The following is a 23116-nucleotide window of genomic DNA, read 5'->3' on the forward strand; positions in this document are numbered from 1 at the left end:
TTTTGATGAGTAATGGTGGTACGATATTTTTGGACTATAATGTTTTGAAATTTTGAATAGTTATAATTGTTTCATATTTTCATTTTGAAATATCATATTTAAATGTTGAATATGTATGAAAGTTTGATATTTTTATTTTAAAAATAAATTTTGGTTTGAGTTCGAGCTCGTGCTCGAGTTTGAAAATTTAATTTTAATTCAAACTTATTGAGTCGAGTTCGAGCTCAAATTTATAAACTAGTTCGAACTCGAGCTCGATTTCGAGTCGAGCTAATAAATATTAATTCGAGTCAAGCTCGACTCGGCTCAGTTGCGGCCCAAATATCAATATACAGTAGAAACTCGATAAATTAATACTTGATTATTTAATAAACTCTCTAAGATAATATTTTTGGCCGGTCCCGACTCGAGGATAGGGTGCTAAATTAATAATTCGCTAAAATTATAAGATAATTCATTTTTGATAATTTTTTAAGACCCCATATAAAATATAAATTAATAATCCTTATATATATAGCATATTACATGAATGATTTATGAAAGTTTCTTGAAAAATGACTTAATTGTCTTTTGTTTTTTTGTTGAAATCAATTTCCCTTGAATGTCGTCTCTAATTTTCCTTAGCATGGTAAGAACTTCTGGTATTGTTTTCTCATAGCTAGACAAGAAATTGTTCAATGTGATTGTCATTTTAATAACTTCGTTTCACGAAAGGGACTCCATTGTAAATTTTCATCATCTTCTTCATCGATATCATATTTATTAATTCCAATAACGCTTTGTATTTGCACGAACATCTATAAAGTGATACAATAACGAAAGAAGTTCGCAATTGCACGAACATCCATAAAATGATACATTAAACAAAAAAAAAAGCATAATAAAGTGAGAAATTGAAGGTTTCTTACAAATTGGGTTATTCATTTAATATATCATTACATTCATTGTATACAATAATTAAGTGGAAGCTTAAAGGTGTTTGTAAACCAAGTATTTTACTATAAATTAATAAAATATTAATTAATATATAAATTAATTATTAACTAATTAATAACTCTTTTAATTAATAAATTTTAGTATATTATTTTATAGAGTTTTTAATGTACTTTACTTAAATAATTAATTAATTTATATGCAAAAATAAAATTATTTAAAATTAACTATATTATTTAAAATAATCTAAATACGAAAGAGAAAAGGGGGTGAAGCTGTCAGCTATCTAAAATGTTTCCAAACGATTATCAATTTGGTTACGGCTATGAGCTGTCTCGTTTCCAAATGAATTATGAAACAGTGGGTGGTTCCATTATGAAACAGTGGGTGATTGATATGAACGGCTGAGATGCATTTTAACCCAATTTATGAAACAGTGGGTATTCCCATTATGAAACTGTGGGCGATTGATATTTGATTATTTGAAAATTTAAAAAACAAAAACAAACAAATGATCTGAAGTTTCATATGAACGGATGAGATGCATCTTTAACGTAGTTAAATTCACCTTTCCTACAAACCTAATTTCTCTCTCACTGTATACCGCCATGGATGAATCTATAGCTCGTTTGCCTGAATGCTTGATTCTTGAGTGTCTTGCTCGTCTACACCTCAAGGAGATACATGTTGCATCGAGAGTCTGTCATAAATGGCTTCGTCTTATTCGATCTCGTTATTTTTACACTCTTAGGAAACAACTGGGATATACGAATCAGGTGGCTTGCTTGCTCCAGAACTTTCCTCCGCCAAAAAACTATAATCTCAAATATGTAATCAACATGTTTGACCCGATTAATCGGGAGTGGAACCGACTTCCTGTCCCTAATTTCACAAATGGGCTTCCTTGGTCGACTTCAATTGCTAGCTCAGAAGGGAAACTCGTCGTGTTTACCGACTGCGATCCGAAGAGTCGTGACCCGGTGAAGTCGGTGTTCGTGTTGGATTTTGTGACTTGGCGGTGGAGGAAAGGAAATGGCATGCCTTTAATTAGGAGCCCAAAATTTTGCACCGTGACTTCCCAATGCCATCGAATATTCATTAGCGGTGACATCGGTCGTGAAGAGGATGCAGTTTGGGAGTATGATGTGGGGAAGGAGGAGTGGACCGAGTTCCATCGGGTGAGAAGCGGCCAGATCAGACAACTTCAGGTAATTGGAGAGGAATTATGGGTTATAATCGGATGCAGAGGCATAACAAATATCAGCATGTTCAAACATGGTGTAGATGTGTACCATCTTCAAACTAAGAAATGGAGACAAGTGAAGTTGGATTTGGAAGGACTTGATGACTTGTTTGATCCCCAAATTGACTTGAAATTGTATGAGTTGATGAAGAAGTTTTCCGAGAATAAGTTATGGGTCATGGAAAATTGCTCTCAACTCCAATTGGGTAAGCAAAGTTTACTAATGTCCCCCACAGCAACCCTCAACAGTGGTTGTTATGGTCAGGAGGAATTATTTGTTATGCAGGACCAAGATGGTAATTTTGAAAGAATGCAGCCCAATTCTGTGTTTTCTGGATATGTGGAATCAAGTTGTTGTGTGGAATTCTAATCATCATATTTATGGATGAAATAAAACTTTATTACACTGATAAGTGATGCAATAAAAGGCAATTGTCTCTTTATCTTAGTTGTTTATGCATTTAATTATGGAGATTACATTTTGAATGCTTAACCTTTAAATTAGATCAATCATTTCTGAAGCAACAAAATAGACATTAGTAGCAATATTCAATCAACTTCTTCATTCTGGGGTTCCCAAAACCAACAATATTCAATCAACTTCTTACACACTTTTCATTTCCTTCAGCTTTTCCTTGGTTGTCATCTCATTATTGTGCTTAGACCTCATCTTCTTGGCTTTGCTCCTCATTTTGTAAGCATAGGCATCTATTTTAATGTTAACCTCAATATTTCATTCATTGTTGTTGATCTCATCCTTCTCATACCATGAGAAATGGTCCAGATCGAAACATACCATGATTTCACAATCATCTTGTAATCGTTACTCTCTTGCCCTCGAACAACATCAATCAAAAAACTTGATTGGTTGTCAAAGCTTGTAAAAAATACCTTCACCATTTTTATGGGAATGATAGTGTTTTAGGAGTAATGACAATGGCATAATTTACCATTTATACTACTTCCAAGAGAGAGAAGTGACGTTGAGAAGTTCAAGATTTTGAATTTTCTTATTTTTCTCATCACACAACCCAAATAGTGAAGGATATTGTTTTAGCTAAGGTGAAGGATATATACCTAGGTTAAACGGAGATTGTTGAAATAATTAATTTGATTTTTGAATTGAATATATAATTATCTTAACTTTTCTTAATATAAAAAAATGTGGTAAAAGTTTGCGGAACTCTCAAGGAGGTTAGGATAATATTTGAAAAATGTCTCTTTTGTAATAATTTGCTATACAAATTTAAGAGAAGGATTCATAGTTGTGACAAGAGTTACTCACTCAATGATTTAAGAGAAGGATTCATAATTGTTCATATGAATCGGTCTGATTCATAGTATACAATTGATCTTGTATTATATAAATAAATAGAAATTAAAATAAATAAATACTATATGTTAGGTTTTATTGAAAATAATTTTATTCTCGTTTTGGTCCTAATTTGTTAGTTTGAATTACAATTGCAAAGATGTTTTTCTTAAATTTTTTTGGTACGCGGTACTATTTATATAGTATAATTTGTAAGAGGTATAAATTATAATTAGGTATATAACAAACAACACAATTGGTACAACACGATAGACACAAACAGAAAGGCACGGACAACACGATATTGTCCTGCACCGTAAGTCATCAAATCGACATCGGAATTACCATTAATCAAAAGAAGCGTCATTAGTACAAGCGACACGACACGATCGGCACAAGAGACATAATAGGCACAGGCGGCACGGGACGATCGACACGGGCATCCCGGTATTGTATTGCGTCGTTCATTAAGTGTTGTTAGTCTAGGGTTTCTTGTACATTTGTAAGCGCCGTTAGATTTTGCCCTCGATTGCGGTTTACTTTTGATCATCTCTTAGGGTTTCTGCAATTAATTTGTTCTATTACTCTGTCTCTACCATTATGGGGAAGGGGAAGAACAAAAGTAATACATCAAAAGAAGTTAGGGATTTTGTGCTAGAAGGAATTAAGGAAGCAACAGTCAAAGAATTTGAAAGAATTTTTGAAGAAGTTATCAAAGAACAGCAGGATACCAACACAATTAAGTAATCTGCTCCAACTACTGCTGGGAAAATTCCTATTGAAAATAATGCAGGAAAACAAGGGGATAATGAAGGAACTTGGAAGATGCGCTATAATGAAAGAGCTAATCTGTTTGGGCTCAAGAATCAGATTTCAAAGCTCCTTATGAATGCCAAAAGGGGAGAAATTGTCATCAATAAGGAGAAAGCACAACATATTACAATTCAACTCAACACCCACTATCTTCAATACTAGAATTTGTTGAAAAAAGAAGAATATGAAGAAATTGTTCAATGGTCAGTTGCTACAATGAAGGAACTAATGAAGACTCCCAAATTTAAGTCATATACTATTAGGAGCAACTCGACATGGAAAACTAATGATGTTTGGAAGAACAAAAATGCAAAAAAGTCAGAAGATCATTCTTACAAAGGGAAAATCTACTTAGACAATACACAGACAAAAGTGGAGGTACTGAATTCTCCATTTGAATTTTAATTGCTTACTGAAGTAGAGGAAAACTGTATAAGGGAATGGAAAAATGTAGTTGTGGGAAACTATATAGGGAAAAACAGAGTATCCTTCCCAATTACTAAAGATGCACTGTTGAAGCAATGGGAAGGAAAAGGGCTGGAGAAGATTTCAGCAAATGTCCATGATTTATATTTCCTTAAGTTCAAGAAGGGATCTAATCTAGAGGAAATTTTAGAAAATGGGCATACACATATATGATCCAATTGTATGAAGTTAGAAAAATGGTCTGAAGACTTGAACCTATTGAGTAAGCCAAAAGAAACTGCATAGATATGGTTTAAGCTCTGGAATATACTTGCACATATGTACAATTCTGAAGCTCTTAATCATTTTGCAGGTTTATTGGGTAGACCATTATACATGGATCCAATTACTGAAGGAGGATAACACTTAACATTTGCTAGAATTGGCATTGAGGTTCATCCTAGAAGCACATTACCGAAAAGTATGACAGTAGTAGACATAAAAGGAAAACCTACTGTCATGGAAATTACTTATGAGTGGAGGCCAGACATATGCTATTTTTGCAATACTTTCCAACATGCAAGCCCAAAATGTGATTTGGCTAAGGAAGAAGATCAGAAAATTTATAATGGTCAGAAAGTAAAGATGCAGGAAAACGATACAAATGTGCCTATTTTTACAGAGCAAAATGTGGTTAAAGAACAGAAAATAGAAGATAAAGAAAATTATGTACAAGAAGAAAGCAATACGAAGAAGGAGGTGGATCCTCAACCTAATCATGTTAAAGAGATAGTTGATGATTCTCAATCAAATCAAGTTGAAGTGGTTGCTGATGAAAACAGAGATGAAGATACTCAGGTTAATCAAGAGGAAGAAGATAATACCAATGTTAATACAGAGGAATCTAAAGTTGTTGAGGATTCCAAAGATGAAGCTGAAGGAATTAAAGACAATGATCTCGAAATTCAAGTTGAGAACAACAATGTGAACAACTCAGAAATTCTGAAAAATAATTTTTTCTATCAAATAAGAACAAGTTCATATAAACAAATAAATCAAGATGAGAATATGCAGTATTCATCAACCTCTTCAGTTCATCCTCCGTTCATTGCAAAAGGAATGGGAAGGGGAAGAGAAAGACAATATGTTGAAACATCATGTTGGTATGGAAATAAAAATCCTGATTGGGATAATTAGGATTTGATACAGTTTGTAATCTTTGTTTGTAATCTTTATTTCTTGTATGTTTGATTGCTATTAATTAGGTTCTTTAAGGTCGTTTGATTGTCATCTTATAATCCTAGCTAAGACTTGTGTAGCTTTGATTCTTGACCCTCCCACTTTTGGGATTTTAATGATTGGTTTTAACCGTTTTCCTATATATTTATTATTTTGTGTTTGGTTGGTAGTATAAAAATGTAGTAAAGAGGGTAAATGACTATTTTATCCTTATATTTATATAAATTATTTTTTTAATATTTATTTTATAGGTAATTGTATTATTATTTATATTAAAGTTAATAAAACAAAAAATCTAAGAATGTATTTTTAAAAAAAAATACTATTATATGGTTTACATTATTTTATATATAATTTCTTATAATTCAAATTATATAATTATATAATTAAAACTTATTTATATATTAATTAATATTTAATATAGATTTTTAAAATTTTATGTATTATTAAAAATATTTGTATAATTGAAAAATATTAATTTTTTTTATAAAATAAAATAATAATAATAATAATTTTATAAAAAATAATATTTGTAATTAAATAATATAATTATAAATTAGTTTCAAAAATAATTTATATAGATATAAGTTGTATTAATAATAATAATATCACTAATTTATGTAATTAATTCTAAATATTATTTATTAATAATGTAATAAAATTTTATTTTATAAATTAATTAATTGTCTAGATGACTATTATTTTTTAATTAACATTATTAGTTTTTAAAAATAATTATTATATTTTATTAGATATAAAATTGTCACATTTATTTTTTTTTTAATATATTTTTTATTTACAAAGATAAAAATTTATAAACATTTAAAAATAAATAAGAATAAGTAATTGAGTATTTATTATTATTATTTAAATTATAAAATTAAACCTAGTTAAATATAAATAATATTATAATTTTTTTATTATTATATTTTAAAATATAATAAAAAAAATATAATTTTAATAATTATATAAAATTAGAGGGTTAAAGAAAAATTCAATTTTATAAATGCTTATACACTTTTGTAACATGTTGGAATAGGTACAAGATTATATCCATTCAATATATAAATTGAAGAGTGAGGGAATTTTGTGAGGGAATGACGTGTCATCACATATTGGTTGGAAAATGTAAAAATGGGAGGAAAGAGAGAAAAGAGAGAAATTATTTGATTTTTTAGCATTATGCCACGTAATTCCCTCACCAAATTCTCTCACCAAATTCCCTCACCTAATCATTTCTCATATAAATTATACTTAAAGTATATTAAAAAACTATCCAACCAAACAGTTCATTTAATTTATTGTATATACAATTATACAATATCTATTGTATAATAATTTTCACCTAATTTAAAAAATAGTTTAATAAAATATGCATTTAAAAATTCAACTAAAGAGATGGATGATTAACACATTATTTTTTTCAAAGTAAAATAAATGATTATCACTCACTCATAATGAAATTTTAAAATTTATATATATAATTAGGGTACTATATTCATACTTTAATTATATGATTAGGGACAATTATAAACTGTTCATTAATTTTTAGACGAAATTATCTTATTAGACAGTTTTTCCTGGTTGATCGTGGATAGGGTCTCATCTCTACCCGAACATTATAAATATAATTAAATATATAATATCACCCATATATTTATTTATTCTTCATATTTTATAAGAATTTTAAGTCTATTTTTATAGAGTAATGATAGGGGCGAAAATATGGGGCTGCGAAAGTATGCGAATATATTGGATATTCGGTTTAATCCAAGAATATTCTTTTCCTCTTTTTATTAATTAATTTCTCTCACTTCCCTTATTAATTAATTCATTTATCTCTTCAATTTTTTATTAATTAATTTTTTCCTTTTTTATTAAAATTAATTTATTAATTAAACTATTCTAATTAATTTATTCTCTTATTAATTAATTAATCTCACTAATTAATTTATTCACTCGTTAATAAATCAAAAATTTCTTTTATCTCTTCCTTCTTACTTTCATCTCTCATTTCAAAAAAAAATGATTTAATAATTAAAAATAAAATTTCAAAACAAATATTATAACTCAAAATTTAAAAATAATCTCTCCTCCCTTTCACTAATTAATTTTTTTCAATTCTATTAAAATTAATTTATCTCTTACTAAATTCTATATAACAAATTAATTTATTCTCTTATTAATTAATTAATTTCTTTTATTTTCAAGTAATTAATTTATTCTCTCTATTAATAAATTAAATTTTTTATCTTATTTTTCTTCCCTCTTTCTTTCGGAAGAGGATCCTCTGCTACCATTTTAACATGCTCCCATGTTCCCCTCTCACAAATAAATAAAATGTTTTTTATTTATTTACCATATTGCCCATCCCTTTGTGAGAGGGGAACATGGGAGCATGTTAAAATGGTAGCAGAGGATCTCAGAGGCTTTCTTTCACCTTCTCTTTTCAAAGATAAATAACTCAAAGAATAAAAATAAAATTTTAAAATAAATATCATAACTCAAAAATTAAAAATAATCTCTCATTAAATATCATAATAATATTTTGAACAAATAATAATGTGTTATAATAATAAAATTACTTATAAAAATAATTCAAAAATTAATAATAAAATTACTCATAATATAATAATATAATATAATAATAACAAAATAAAAAAGACAAATAAATAAATCTGATTATCCATTGTCTTTCAATTGACCACCAAAAAGCGTCCACACCTGCCATCATCAATTAAAAAATATTTAAATAAGTTAATTGTGAGACAGATTATTTGAAGCAAATATAGTATATTATGTAAAAATAACATTATCGTTAATAAAATTATAATTTTATAACTCCGAAAATAAAATAAATCAAACATTTTTCCTAGCCTCTATCACAGATCTTCTCGTAGTTTTTCTCACAATTGTTTCAACCACAAATTGTTTTCTCTTTGTGGGTAGACGTCCTCGAGCTCGTACCTTTAATGGAGAGTGTGTTGTTTTTGTACCGGATGTAGATACTTATTTTAACTTTTCAGTATTTTGAGGTATTAACGACAAATTGCAATTATTTTCCGTCATTGAATGCTCAAGATTAATAGCAATTAGTTTGTCTTTCACGTCTTTCAAAACTTCAATCAATAAAGAACAACATTCGTCAGATTTTTCTTCAAGTTGTTGAACCTCATTTATCAATGGAGTGAGAGTTTTGTGCCGATGTCTTTCCTCAACAGAACTATGATCATCATAACTGTTAGTGATGCTTTGATACCCACGTTTCGCATTTTTTGCCATCGATCAATAATATAATTTTGAGGAACCTTAATTACTCCATTCATTATCAACACAGATATAGCATGTCTACATAAAATACCTCGAAACTCAAACATTCGGCAAAGACAATTAACTTGGCAATCTAACATAGTATAACACACCACAAAACAAACTTTTCGTATCGGTTCTTTATTTGTTGCCAAAATAGTCTCTACTACTTCAAATATCATAGTTGTCCATTCTTCCTTCACTAATGAGGCATTGCAAAACATCAAACCTCTTAATTCATCTTAGAACAATTTAAATATTTTGTTAGTGTACGCGTTTTCAAATTGCCTCTCAATAGGATAACCAGTTATTACGGGGATTGCAGAATTAAAAGAAGCAAAATCCAAAACTTTTTCATTTTCAATCTTCCTCTTTAAAGCATGATCACACTGCTCAACAAATTGTTTCAATGATGTTTTAGAATGCACATACTCATCAAAAAAAGCATTCATACTTTCACTTCTTTGTGATGTAGACATACCTGCCCAAAATTTATCTTTGACAAATGCAGGCATCCATTTATTACGTATTTCATACAAAGACTTCAACCATACATTATTCTCTAAGTTATACTCTTCAATCATACTCTGCCAATTCTCATCACACTCATCAACAACCGTAAGTGAGTTATATACCATGTTCTTCATTTGTTTTTTTTATCATTTTATACTGTGCAAGACCACCTAATTTAGCTGGAATTTTTTTCATTATATGCCAAATACATAAACGGTGATGAGAATTTGGAAATACCTCTGCAATTGCAATTGTCATTGAACGACATTGGTCTGTGATTATGGCCTTTGCAGCACGTCCAAATATACACATCAACAAAGTTTTAAACAGCCAAATGAATGATTCTGTATCTTCACTAGATATTAGTCAACATCTAAGTAAAATAGATTGACCATGATGATTCACTCCAACAAATGGAGCGAAAGGCATATCATAACTATTAGTCAAATAGGTTGTATCAAAAGTAATTGCATCAGAAAAATAATCATATGCAGCTCTCGATCTTGCATCAGCCCAAAAAATATTTCTAATTCGAGATTCACCATCTAAATCAAGCGCGTAGAAAAAATTTGAGTTCTTACTTTGCATTCAACAAAAATAAGAACTCAAAGCTTCAACATCTCCATTCCCTAATCTCAACCTTCTAACATTTGAAATATAATTTCTACAAGTTCTTTCATCGTATGACAAATTATCATAGCCTCAACTACAAGTGATTGAAAACTTTTACTTAAAGTTATTCCAGCTTCATCATTTAGTTCCAATCTTCTCTTTGTAGCTACATCCAATACTTTATTAGATCTAAAATATCGTGATTTTCCTAAGCTCAATATATGGTTATGTTCAAGGTGTACACCACTTATTACAAAATTTGTATCACCTTGAATAACTACATTAATCTTAGCTTTACAATTTTTCTTAATCGAAGGTCTTGAATTTAGTAAATTTTTTGACCTAGATACTTTGGTACGACTTTTAGCGCATCCAATGAAAAAATATTTTTGTTTTCCATCGTCTCCATTTCTACCACTTAATTTGAAAATACCAAAACCAATATTCTCCGAAAAAGATTTATAAAAATTACGTACTTCATCTTCGGATGAAAACGACATTCCAATTTCAGGAGTATTTACCTCTTTTAAACTTGTCGACCCTTTTAAACTTGGCGATGAGTTTTGATTTGCATCGTTGTTATTTTGAATCATCGTATCATTTTTTTCTTTTTCCATAATAACTTCTCTACCTAAATTTATTAAAAAATATATGCAGTTATTAAAAATATGCAATTATTAAAAAAAAAGTAACCATAATATTTGATCAAAATAAAAAAGATTACCTCGCTACTATGTTGATAAAAAAAAGATTATCAACTGCTATGTTGGTGATAATTTGAGTTTGTTAAAGGATTAAAAAGAGGATGAGAAATAAAAAAGTAGAAATATTAGATAAATATTTATATGCCATAAAAAATAAAAAATAAAATATTATTAAGTCAAAATAAAAAAAAATAGGAAGAAATATTTAATAAATAAAGTGATGAAAAAGTCATAAAATAAAAATAATAAAAAAAATAAAAGAGATAATTAATAAAGAAAATAAAAGAGATAATTAATCGGTTAGAAAAATGAAAAAAAAAATTAATTAATAAATACATCCCAATATTTTTTTTTCAAAAAATATTACTACAATATTTAATGTGAGATATTATTTTTAATTCTTGTGAGTTATAATATTTAACAAAAATAAAAAAATAAAAAATAAATAAGAAAAAGAATATAATTATTATTTATACATTTATAATTTAAAAAATATTTTTAATATTTATTAATAAAACAACTTAATATCTATACTCTCTCTTAAAATTTGTGAGTGAGAAAATAGATTAATTAATCTGAAAAAGTAGTAAATTAATTAATAAGCGAGATAAATTAATTAATAAAGGAGATAAATTAGGAGAGAAGAGAGAAAATAATTAATTAAAAAGAGGAGAGATAAATGAATTAATTAATGAGGAGAGTGAGAGAAATAAGTTAAGAAGGGAAATGAGGGAATATTATGTGATTAAACTGAATATCCAATATTCAATTTCGCTATCCCAGATTTACGTCCCCTATCATTACTAATGATATACATATCAGTAATGGCATTACCTTTAGAGAACCGTTACTGATATGAGTAACGACTATAGCGTCGTTACTCATACTAATATTAATAACAACTCTCTAACGGTAGTTGTTGATACTTTTTAATAATAGTAACGACAATTTCAGTAACGAATTGTAACGGTTTCTAAGGTTGTTACTGAAACGGTCTTTTACACTTTCAGTAACGATATTGGCCCTTACTAAAACTCTTTTTTCTACTAGTGTTATTACATACCTACGGAAATAGTTCGTGTCTTTGATGAATGGTCGATAGTCGCCAGATAAATCAAATCTAGCATTAGAATGAGTATTGTAGGACAATTTAAACAGGAATTTAAAAATGTATAAAAAATAAAGTGTAAGAATAATATTTTTAAAAAGGTGAAAATATAGTAGTAAAGTCTAACTAGACGAGCGTGTGGTGTACAACGTCGATGCATTTTTCACATGTAACCAAATACCGAGCTCAAAAATAAATCTTTGATTCTTGTTGTTTATAAACCAAAATTCTATTTTCCTAATTTTGCGAGAAAAATTAGGTTACAACTTTTTGTCGTAAGATTTATTCTAAAAATTGAAAAAAGTTAAAAAAAAAAAAAAAACTTATGTCAAGTCTAACATTAATTCTCAATCTTGGCTGAGATATTGAGATTCGACGTGAATGTAAGTTATGAGGTTTGCCTATAAAGTCTAACTTATTTTTAAATGATATTTTGATTAAAAAATAATAATAAAATGTCTTTAAGTGATGCACATCTTGAGATTCTTGAGCGTTTTTTTTATCGTGTTACAAAATTAAAAAATTCATGTTAAAAATAATTTATTATTAAAACAAATATAAGAATCACATTTTTTAATATGGCCAAAGATTTTAAGTAGAGGCGGTTCAATTGAACGGGCACGCGGGACAAATTGTCGAGATCTTTTTTCGAATGTTATCAAGTACCGAATCTTAAACATACTATTTTTAAACGTGCTTTTTAACGTAAAAAAAATCTTTGTTTCTCACAAAAAAAAAAACGGAAGGCGAATGTGAATTACCAGTTTAGTTCATCGAAGTAAACTCTTTTACAAGATTCGAGATGAATGTGAGTTATAGGACATTTGGATATGAGTCTAAACTTCACCATTCGTAAAAACATTTTAACGGAAACTTTTAGACGTTACATTAAGCATATTTATATGCCTCATTCTTTGCCTCCACTTTTTCTTGTACTCCTCGTCTCTAAGTTGTAGTTCTCCAATTATAATTGACACATATGTTAGGTTTTATTTGAAAATAATTTTAATCATATTTTGATCATAACTTCTTTGTTTCAACTCCGATTGTAATAATTTTCAAACCGTTTGTATTGATAATAAAATGTTTACATTTCAATATTTTCCACTTAATTTATAAATAGTAAAAAAAATATTTAATAACATGCATTTAAACATTTAGAAATTCAACTCAAGTGATAATAAATTAATATACATTTATTTTTTATTTTTAAAACGGAATAAAAATAAGTGTTACTATGTACTTAAAGAATCTAACAAAATCCAGGATACAATTAGTGCATTATTAAAATTCAACTATTACAAAAACCTTAATTAATAATTCTATATCTTAACCTTATATAATAATTCTTAACTTTTCTTTGTATCTTATTTGAAGTTAAATTTTAATTTCTCTTCTTTTTTAATTCTCTCTATACTATACTATATACTACACGTTACTCTCATTTTAATTATGAAATTCCCTTAATTTATTAATTAAAATACTAAAATATTTTTAATTATTTTTATTAAATTTATATCTAAAATAAAAACATTTTAATAATTTATCTTAACATATCTCAAATAACTAATTTTTTTATCAAACAAAATTTTTGTACATAAAAAATCATAAGAACCCAATATCAAACTAAGAGTACCATTTTTAAATAGTCAACTAAAAAAAAGACTCAAGACAAATCAAAGAAGTTCTAAAACCATGAGTCAAACAAATATATATTGATGTTTAGACAAAAATTCCTACATCATTCCCAAAATGGATTATTATAATTTAAGTTTTAACACTATATGAGCTTGTTTATCTTGTTTTTTAGGGATTTGTTTTTAGAGTCTTATCAAAACAATATTGTTTAATAAAATAAATAATATTTGAGTTTTAATAGATTTAATTACTAAAATAATATTTTATATATAAAATTAAAATTTTATAAAAATAAAATATATGTATTTTAGTATATTAATTAATAAAATTATGGATGGGATGTAATAATAATAATAATAATAATAATAATAATAATAATAATAATAATAATAATAATAATAATAATAATAATAATAATAATAATAATAATAATAATGATGATGATGATGTGATAAAAAGAGATTTTATAAAAAATAATAATACAACTTTTAAACTAACAAAAATCAAACCAGTCCTAATAGTCTGATCTGTGGGCACAAGTATATCAACGGCTGAGATGGTTGTTAATGTGTTAAATACTTTCACCTTTTCTAATTTCTATTACCCAAATTTATAATCCTAATTTCTCTCTCACACAATATGCCGCGTTTGTCGTATGTGAAGAACCTATTCAAATATGAATTTCAATGTAAATTATTGATGAAATTTGATTTAAGGAAATTTAAACCAAATTCAAATATGAATTAATAGTAAATTTAATTAAAATAAAATTTACTTTAAATTTAAATATGAATTAAGTTAAAGTTTAATTCAAATGAAATTTACACCAAATTTAATGTAAATTAAAGTGAAATTAATCAAATAGAAATGAATTTATTAATTATTACAATTAACCAAATGTATTGAATGAGCTATTGTAACTATAAACTACTTATTGATGGATATAATCAAGGAAGGACCCAAAATTTACTATTGAGATGGACTTGAAAAAATTTTGGGTTAGACTTAAAAAAATAACGAAAAAGTTCTGAATAAATGAGTGTAAAAAAGTAATTTTGACCTTTATTTTTAATTAATATTTAGAAAATAGTGAATTAATTTAAAATTTTATAAAAATTAGCGGGTATTTTCAAATTTGAATCGTAAAAAAAATTATTATTTTTTGGGTGGGCTTCAGCTACGCGCTGAGCCCCTACATAAATTCGTCCCTAGATGTAACTTACAAAGATAATGAAAAAGCAAGAAAGTAAGGATAATCATTGAATGAATGGATGAGTGGTCGTTGGATTAAAAAATTGATGAATGGCTGAGAGAATGTCTGATGAGGTCGGTCAAAGATATCATTATTGAGTTACCTCTGTTGCCCTTCCTTGCCACCGCGACTTTTCGACGGGTTGGTGAAAATCTTCTTCTTCTTCAACTCCGAGATTGTAGCGGTGGAAATTTAGGTAAGTTTCAGGTTGGCGGATTCGGATTAACAGGTTAACGGGTTCAATGATTCTAACATAAACCTGACCTATTTAATAATTCGGGTCAAAAACCTCTAACCTAAACCTGATCTATTTATTTGTGTTTGACCTAAACCTGACTCGTTTGACCTGTTTAACTCGATTTACCTAACTCAACTCGAACCAAACCTGATATAATTAATTCATATCTCTCTATTTCAAATTAAAATGACATCAATACAAAATAAAAATGAAGTTAAATCACAAATTCACTTATACAAAATTTTACAAAAAAAAATGAGTGAGTGAGTAAGAAAAATAACACAAAACTCAACAAAAGAAACTTGTAAATGGTTTACCGGGTCTACTTTGGGTCATGTCAGGTCAACCCGATTTGACCTGTTTATTAATCAGGTTAAACAGGTCGACCTGATTTTGATCCGAACAAAAAAATACATGACCTTAACATAATTTTTTCGTGTTCGGTTCGGGTCGTGTTTTCGTATCGTGTCTAAAATTGTCAGCCCTACGAGATTGAGAAGCACTTGAATGACGATTGATTGATGTGCGGAGGCGAGGAAGAGAGAAATTCCACCTGCTCTCTATATAAAAGCTACTGAGACAATGTGCTTCCGAAAGACATTGAGGAGTCATCATCGTAATCAAATCTAAGGCTTGGTCTGGGAATGTAGTCCTGAAGCATATTGATATCGACAATTTCTTTAAAACACCGAATATAAATCAGATATCTCTGATCCACCCGAACAAAATGCCTTATCCTTCATCATTCTACCTCCTATGTACTTGACTTTTGAGAGGAAAGATGAAGAAGTGAGATAGAGCGAGAAAAAAAGATTTGATCAAAAAAAGAGGAAGAGGTGCACAGGAAGAAGAAAATGGTTTGTAATTTTTTTTAAAAGGAGGGAGTCGTTGCCTCCTATCATTATTCTTAAGTTTTTATGTTAAGCAATTATAGTAGAGCTTAATCTTGCCACAAAATGTGTAGATTTGTACGACAATGATTGAAATTTTCTTCTTTGTAACATTAATAATCCATCAAATGTAATTTATGATTTTGAAATGAACTCCATTAAATTTCTAGATTTGAATTAGTTAATGAATAAGATGATGATGTGCTGATATTCTCATAAACTATAACTTTATTTGATCTTCAATTTATTGATAATTTGTGATGAAAAAAATAATTGAGGTGTGATCGATAAGGACAAGGATTATTTTTATGATAACAATGTAGATGATGAAAAAAAATTGTATTTTTTAAGTTAATGTGTAATGATTAATTTTTGATAGAATAATTATTTGAGATAATTTAATCCAATTACTTTAGAACGAGTAATACTTTGCTAGAAGTCAGCTACGATTAATTGAGTAAAACATATAACTATTATAATTGGATCTTCACACTAATAATTGAAGAATTAGATTAAAAGAAAATATAGTTAATTATTAATATATATAAGAAATATTATCAATAATTAATATATTATTTATTTACGAAATAAATTATATATATTATTAAAGAGGCTTAATTATAGAATTAATATTTTAAATAAATATTATTTATTAATAAAATAAATAAATTTAATTATGGTATTAAAATTTAAAGAATATATTATTTATTTATGAATGATATAATATATAATTTAAAGTTAACTAAGGAAAGAATTATAATATTTATATATTCTTTACTTAAATATTTCATAGCTTATTTATATGATAATGAGATCAAAAACTTTGAAGGATACAAAACAAAATATATGTGGCTAAATAATTACTTTATGGGAAGTAATTAAGAGAGAAAATAAAAAGATAACTTTTAAAGTTATTAAGAAAGAATACTATCAATCCTTATAATTTAAAATATGAATTGCTCCTCTCTAGTTCTGTTGTCATAGTAGTCTAAAGTAAGGAATCTAACCAAGCTCTCGTATGGACTAACTAAAAAGAATAAACACTTGAGACTCTCAAGTCATACCACCATATTTGTCTCAATTCACGAATAAACATGTATTTCTCTAAAAACCAGAGTAATGATAATATTATCAATTTAACATAGAAATCCTGAGACTAAGTGTTCAATTCACGAATAAACATGTATTTCTCTAAAACTAGAGTAATGATAATATTATCAATTTAACATAGAAATCCTGAGACTAAGTGTTTAGATTTTGATATGAAGTTTCGTTTAGAAAAACATAAGTTTTCAATAATTGGTATCAGAGCTACGTTGTATTGATTGATAATAATTAACAAATTAATTGTTAATTTGAATCAATTCATGATTTAGAGTTGATGATATCTTTATATGATAAAGATATAAATTAAAATAAAATTTTAATATATTAAAAGTAAAAAATTGATTTTAAATAAAATTTTATTATATATATATATATATATTATTATTATTATTATGATATGCTTTATAAGATTTTAAATTTAACATTAAAGTGTATTTTATGGATGGAAATCCATGAATGTAGAGTTTAATGAAAATGAGATCTTCAATTAATTTTGTGGCTATAATATGGCCACAAATTTATCACATTATGAATGTTTAATTTGTTTTATTTATTAACTTATAAATAAATAATTAAACTCTAAGTTCTTAAAGAAATTGAGGCAATGTTTTTTCGTGTCATAACCTATTAGTTTATGGTCTTGGTCTTTTTGATTGATGAGATTCGCAAAAGTGAGGGTGTCTTTCCTCAAGCATAGGCTCGTAAGGGTTATTCTATACGAGTTCATAAACCTTGACACGGTTGTTCCCAACAAGAGAACAAAAAACAAAGTTTTTGGATATTGAGGCATGGAGATAAATCCGACATTGGATGTGGATCATCAACCAAAAATTATAGAGAGTTATAATTAGTAAATATTAATTACCTTAAACACACAAAACTAAAGACGGTGCACAAGTACGTTAGGGTTGATGAATTAGGATTTTAGAATATTTTATTCATACTGAACCATAAATATAATAAAATTTGCACTACTGATTTTTAAATTGTTTAATTATAAATATTTTGCAAATTTCCAACATAATTGATATGTATGTCATTTGAATTTTGTAAAATATTGTTTTAAATTTTGTCTGCACACAATTGAGAAAAAAACATGATGTGCTTGTTATTGTAATTAGTTCAAATATAGTGAGACGTTAAAGAAGTGGTCCGAGAATAATATTGCTTGGAAGTGCATAAGAACCTTTTCGACTTCAATTGGGTGTACAAAGTTTAGTAAAGGCTATGGTCTACAGGATAAAGATAGTGAGTTTGAGAAAGTTCAGCCCCTACTAATTAAACCTTCTTAGATATGTTAAATCAAGTTATTTTGTGGAACTCTAAACAATAATTAGGTTTCTTTGGATACTCTTATTTTATCATTGTTTGTTAGTAATGACTTTGGATTGATTGTATATATTAAACAATCTATTTGAATGTTTCTCATACTAATTACTTATAGAAGGGGTCATTTAATAATGTTATAAAATATAGATGAATCATTTACTTGAATGAATGTGCTTAGTTCATTAGTATCTTTCATGCCTTGCAATTAATTTTGTTATGACTCTCGTTGAATTTGTTGATGAATGAGAGGGTGATCTAGATAATGGTGGCTAATAGATTCAAATATGTATGTAACTCCATTATTCAACTAATTAATTAAAGAAAGATTCGTTAAGGATTATTTGATCTTCAACTTATTCATAATTAGTGATGAAACATTTGATTGAGGGTTGATGATACTGAATTATATGAGGTAATATTTCGTAGGTTAGATTATAGATTTAAATCGAAGAAGTTAAAATTTAAATCTTTGACTAAGATTATTTGAAATAGTATGTTTGGGTTGAGAAATTAGATACCCTTCTATTAAGATTATTTGAATAAGATTGGGTTGAGAAATTAGATATGAAGTTCGAAATTGAAATAATGTTGAAATAAGATGGTTTGGGTTAGTTATAATAGATATTCCATTTTGGACCAAAGTAACTCGGTTTAGTTTTGAAAAAATTCTTAGGCTCATTCAAAATATTGAGATCATATATATATTTGAAATATTTTTTTTTAAAAAAAACGACTTAGTGTTATTTCATTATAAAAAATCCAAAAGAAGGAAATGAGTTTCAAGAAACAAAAGGAGCTAGACCATAACTTTGTTGAAAATACTAATTGGGTTTCAAACAACTGAATTACAGAACAAACAAAACAATAAACAATTAAATTACAAACCAGACATCAAACAAGAACTATTTGGACTTTCTTTTTTTTTAATGATTTTATAGGAGATATTTCACCTTTGATTGAGTTTACAATTGTTTTCATTAATCGAAATACCAACTTTATTTTGATTTTTAAGAATTTGTATAGGTTTTCGTTAATAGTTGATATTTGGTTGATAGATTTTAAATGAATAGAATAAGCATGCAAAACGTTTATTTTCTTCACTAAAATGTATATTTAAAATGTCGATGTCAATTTTTAAAAGTCTTAAATTATCTGTTAGTTAGTTGATTAATATGTTGTTTTGATTTATACTCATGTCTAAAATCACAATTTTTCATTTTGCAATATAATGAGATTGAATACTTGATGTTTTTTTTATGATTAAGATTAAACAAAATTTTTAAAATTTTAAAATAAAATATTTCAAATATTAAGAAAATTAAAAAATTATGAAAATTAAAAAATATTATAGAGATGTTTTCTTTAATATTAATTTTGAAAAATGTCCATTTATATTAAAAATTAAAAAAAAAAATCGTTTAAACATAACACCAATTCATTATATTAAAAGAAAAAATAAGAAAAATGATATTTATGAAATGAGTCAACAATAGCAGGGGGTTGACTAAATATTGTTAACCGCGAAAACCTTCGTTTGATATTAGTTCTGTTAGAAGTTAATATATGTTTCTATTTTCGCAAGTTGTCACAAACTCTTGAACACAGTCAAGTGCGGAACTGTTTTCTTAGAATTGAAGCGACAGATAAAGAGTTGAAAAATGTTGAATGTAAAGAACACAAGACACAAGGATTTGTTTATGAATGTTCGGATCAAACTCTCCTACGTCACCCTTTCTTCTCAACCTTGAGAAGGATATTCACTAAAAGATTTGGTTTGATTACAACGCATACACAAACCTAGTCGGACAACAAGGAATTAGACACTATCTATTCAACTTACAAAAATCACACAGATGTAAGGATTAATACAATGCTTTGTATGAACTGTCTCTCATTCCGTTGGATGAGTGTCAAGTGCCAAGATAGTACATCAAATAATATTCCTAAGATATTTGATCGACCGACTCGGTCGCTTTCCATAGATCCAGCCGGATTCGGTTGTTGGAGTCGCTTCCGGTTAATAAAACTCCAATTATTATTTGCACCTGAAAAGATTCGAACTTGTGTCACACATTCGAACTTGGGTCACCACTGTGACAAGCAGGAGTACTTATCATTATACTATATATATATATATATATTAAAACTTAGTTTTATCCATTTATTATCAAAACCATTACATAAATTATAATCTAACAATTTCTTCTTTTTTATTATTTAAACTAAATTATCAAAACTACGTGAAATCATTTATAACGCATAAAATCGATTATGTTAATTAAAATTTAGTCTAACAATTTTTCCATTTTTGATTGTTTAGAATAAATTATCAAAACATGTGACTTCATTCTAACAATAACGATTAACTTCTCGACCGACTCTACTTACTTTTTGAACGAATTTTAGAAAGCGTCAATAATAATATATTAAATTATGAATGTTACGCATTTGACGACTGCTATTATTGAAAGTTCGACGATTTCTCTCTAACCAGATAATCCAACAAAAAAATAATTGGGATGGTAACCCAAATATGTAGGTTTATCATATCGCTGATAACTTAGATCATCAATACAAACTTCTCAACAATTATTCAAAAACACAGATTTTTTTTTTGTTAAATATAATTTATTTTAATATTTAAAAAAAATAAAGTAGGTATCAAATAAGTAAATATTATTGTCTTTCTAACTATTATTATTTAGTAAGTAAAAATTTCAAAAAAAAAGAAAACAAATGTTTAAACATTTTACTGTTCATTATATGTACAAATATATCAATGGGCCGATGATGTTTTTCCACCATGTAAAACATTTTACTGTTCATTATATGCAATATATATCAACGGGCCTGTATAAAACTTTTCCAAAACCCTAATTTTAAACGAAGTTTATATCTTTCCTTTCCTCACTGTTTATCTTACCATGGAAGAACATAGTATACACAGTTTGTCTGAAGACCTACTTCTTCAGTGTCTTGCTCGTCTTTCCTACAAGGACATACTTTTTGCATCGCGAGTCTGTCGTAAATGGCGTCGTCTTCTACAAACGCGTCATTTTTACAGCCTCAGGAAACAACTGGGATATTCGAATCATCTCGCTTGCTTTTTTCAGTCTTCTCATCCTCCTCCAACGATGCACGGTTTTTATTCATACTGTGAGTTCAAATTTGTTATCAACGTGCTAGATCCGATGAGTCGGGAGTGGAACCAACTTCCCCCGATCCCTAATTTCATAAATGAGTTTTCTAAGTCAACTCTGATGGCTAGCTTGGATGGAAAACTCTTTGTCGTTACCAAGTGCTCCCAGGATAGTCATTTGACATCTTCCTTCTTCGTGTGGGACTTTGTGACTCAGCGATGGTGGAAAGGCAAGGACTTGCCCTCAATTTATTCTTTCTTCTTTATGGTGGGTTTTGATAGTCAAATATTCATTGGTGTTGCGAAAGGTAACGGGTCTATCTCGGTTTGGGCGTATGATGTGAGGAAGGACGAGTGGAACGAGTTGCCTCAGATGAGTCATAAGCTAAATCGGTGCTATGAGTTGCAGGTAATTGGAGAGGAATTATGGGTTTTAAACGGTTGCATGACAAAACTCGTACCCTTGTATGAACATAGTGCAGCGGTGTACCATCTTCAAACTGGAAATTGGAGACTAGTTGAAAGGGATCCCGATGACTCCTCGTGTCCTTTTTGCTGCACTGAGTTTGAATTTCCAGAGTTGCTAGAGTCACTGAAGGAGTTGTTGTTAGAGTTAAACATAAATTACGTACAAAGTTTTTCTCGATTCCAATTGGGTGCACAAAGTTTAATAATGGTCACGGTCTACGATGGAAGTTATGCTCATGAAACTTTGTTTTTTATGGGGTCTCAATATGGTAATTTTGAAAGAATACTCCCCCTTAGATCCGAGTTTCCTGCATTTGTTGAATCAAGTTGTTGTGTAGAGATCTAAATTGCATCTCTTTCTCCTTAACTTTGAATATACTTTGCTATTTTAGATTATAGTTTGACTTTGAATTTCATTATGTTTATTATCTAAATAAGTGTCTTGGAAATGATAGGAATGTTGCTGGTTAGAAGTTTGATTTGGATGGGTTAAAATTGAGTAATGATCAAACCTAGTGCTGCTTGTCTTTGTGATGATCAATCACGATTGTGTTCTCCTCAACTCAACGGATCAAATATATTGTACTTCCACTTGTTTGTCACAAAGTGTGAATCCTTTGAACTCTGATTAGAACTTCTTGTGAAGAATCTTTGCTTGAATACTCTTGAATCACATACTTAGGATTTATCCAAAACATAGGATATGAAATACTTCTTCTTTGAATCTTTGATCGAATCAGTTGATCTAAATCTTTGATTGGATCCACTTATCTTCATTTTAATATCATATATCTGTGTACAGAATCCTAGAAAAAGAGAAAATCTGTAGGGTGATATATTTTTTTAATAATAAATTACAATTGA

The 23116-nt window shown here is 28.0% G+C and overlaps 2 protein-coding genes across 2 annotated transcripts; both read left to right on the top strand.

The window, feature by feature from the left end:
• Positions 1-1541: 1541 nt before the first annotated feature.
• On the top strand, positions 1542-2546 carry LOC124945103 (F-box/kelch-repeat protein At2g44130-like). Its single transcript, XM_047485479.1, has one exon. The coding sequence runs from the start codon at positions 1542-1544 to the stop codon at positions 2544-2546; it is 1005 nt and encodes a 334-aa protein (XP_047341435.1).
• Positions 2547-21569: 19023 nt separating this feature from the next.
• LOC124945122 (F-box/kelch-repeat protein At1g22040-like) lies at positions 21570-22598 on the top strand. Its single transcript, XM_047485503.1, has one exon. The coding sequence runs from the start codon at positions 21570-21572 to the stop codon at positions 22596-22598; it is 1029 nt and encodes a 342-aa protein (XP_047341459.1).
• Positions 22599-23116: the final 518 nt, after the last annotated feature.

This window comes from Impatiens glandulifera, chromosome 1 (genome assembly GCF_907164915.1).
Source record: "Impatiens glandulifera chromosome 1, dImpGla2.1, whole genome shotgun sequence".
Classification (NCBI taxonomy): domain Eukaryota; kingdom Viridiplantae; phylum Streptophyta; class Magnoliopsida; order Ericales; family Balsaminaceae; genus Impatiens; species Impatiens glandulifera.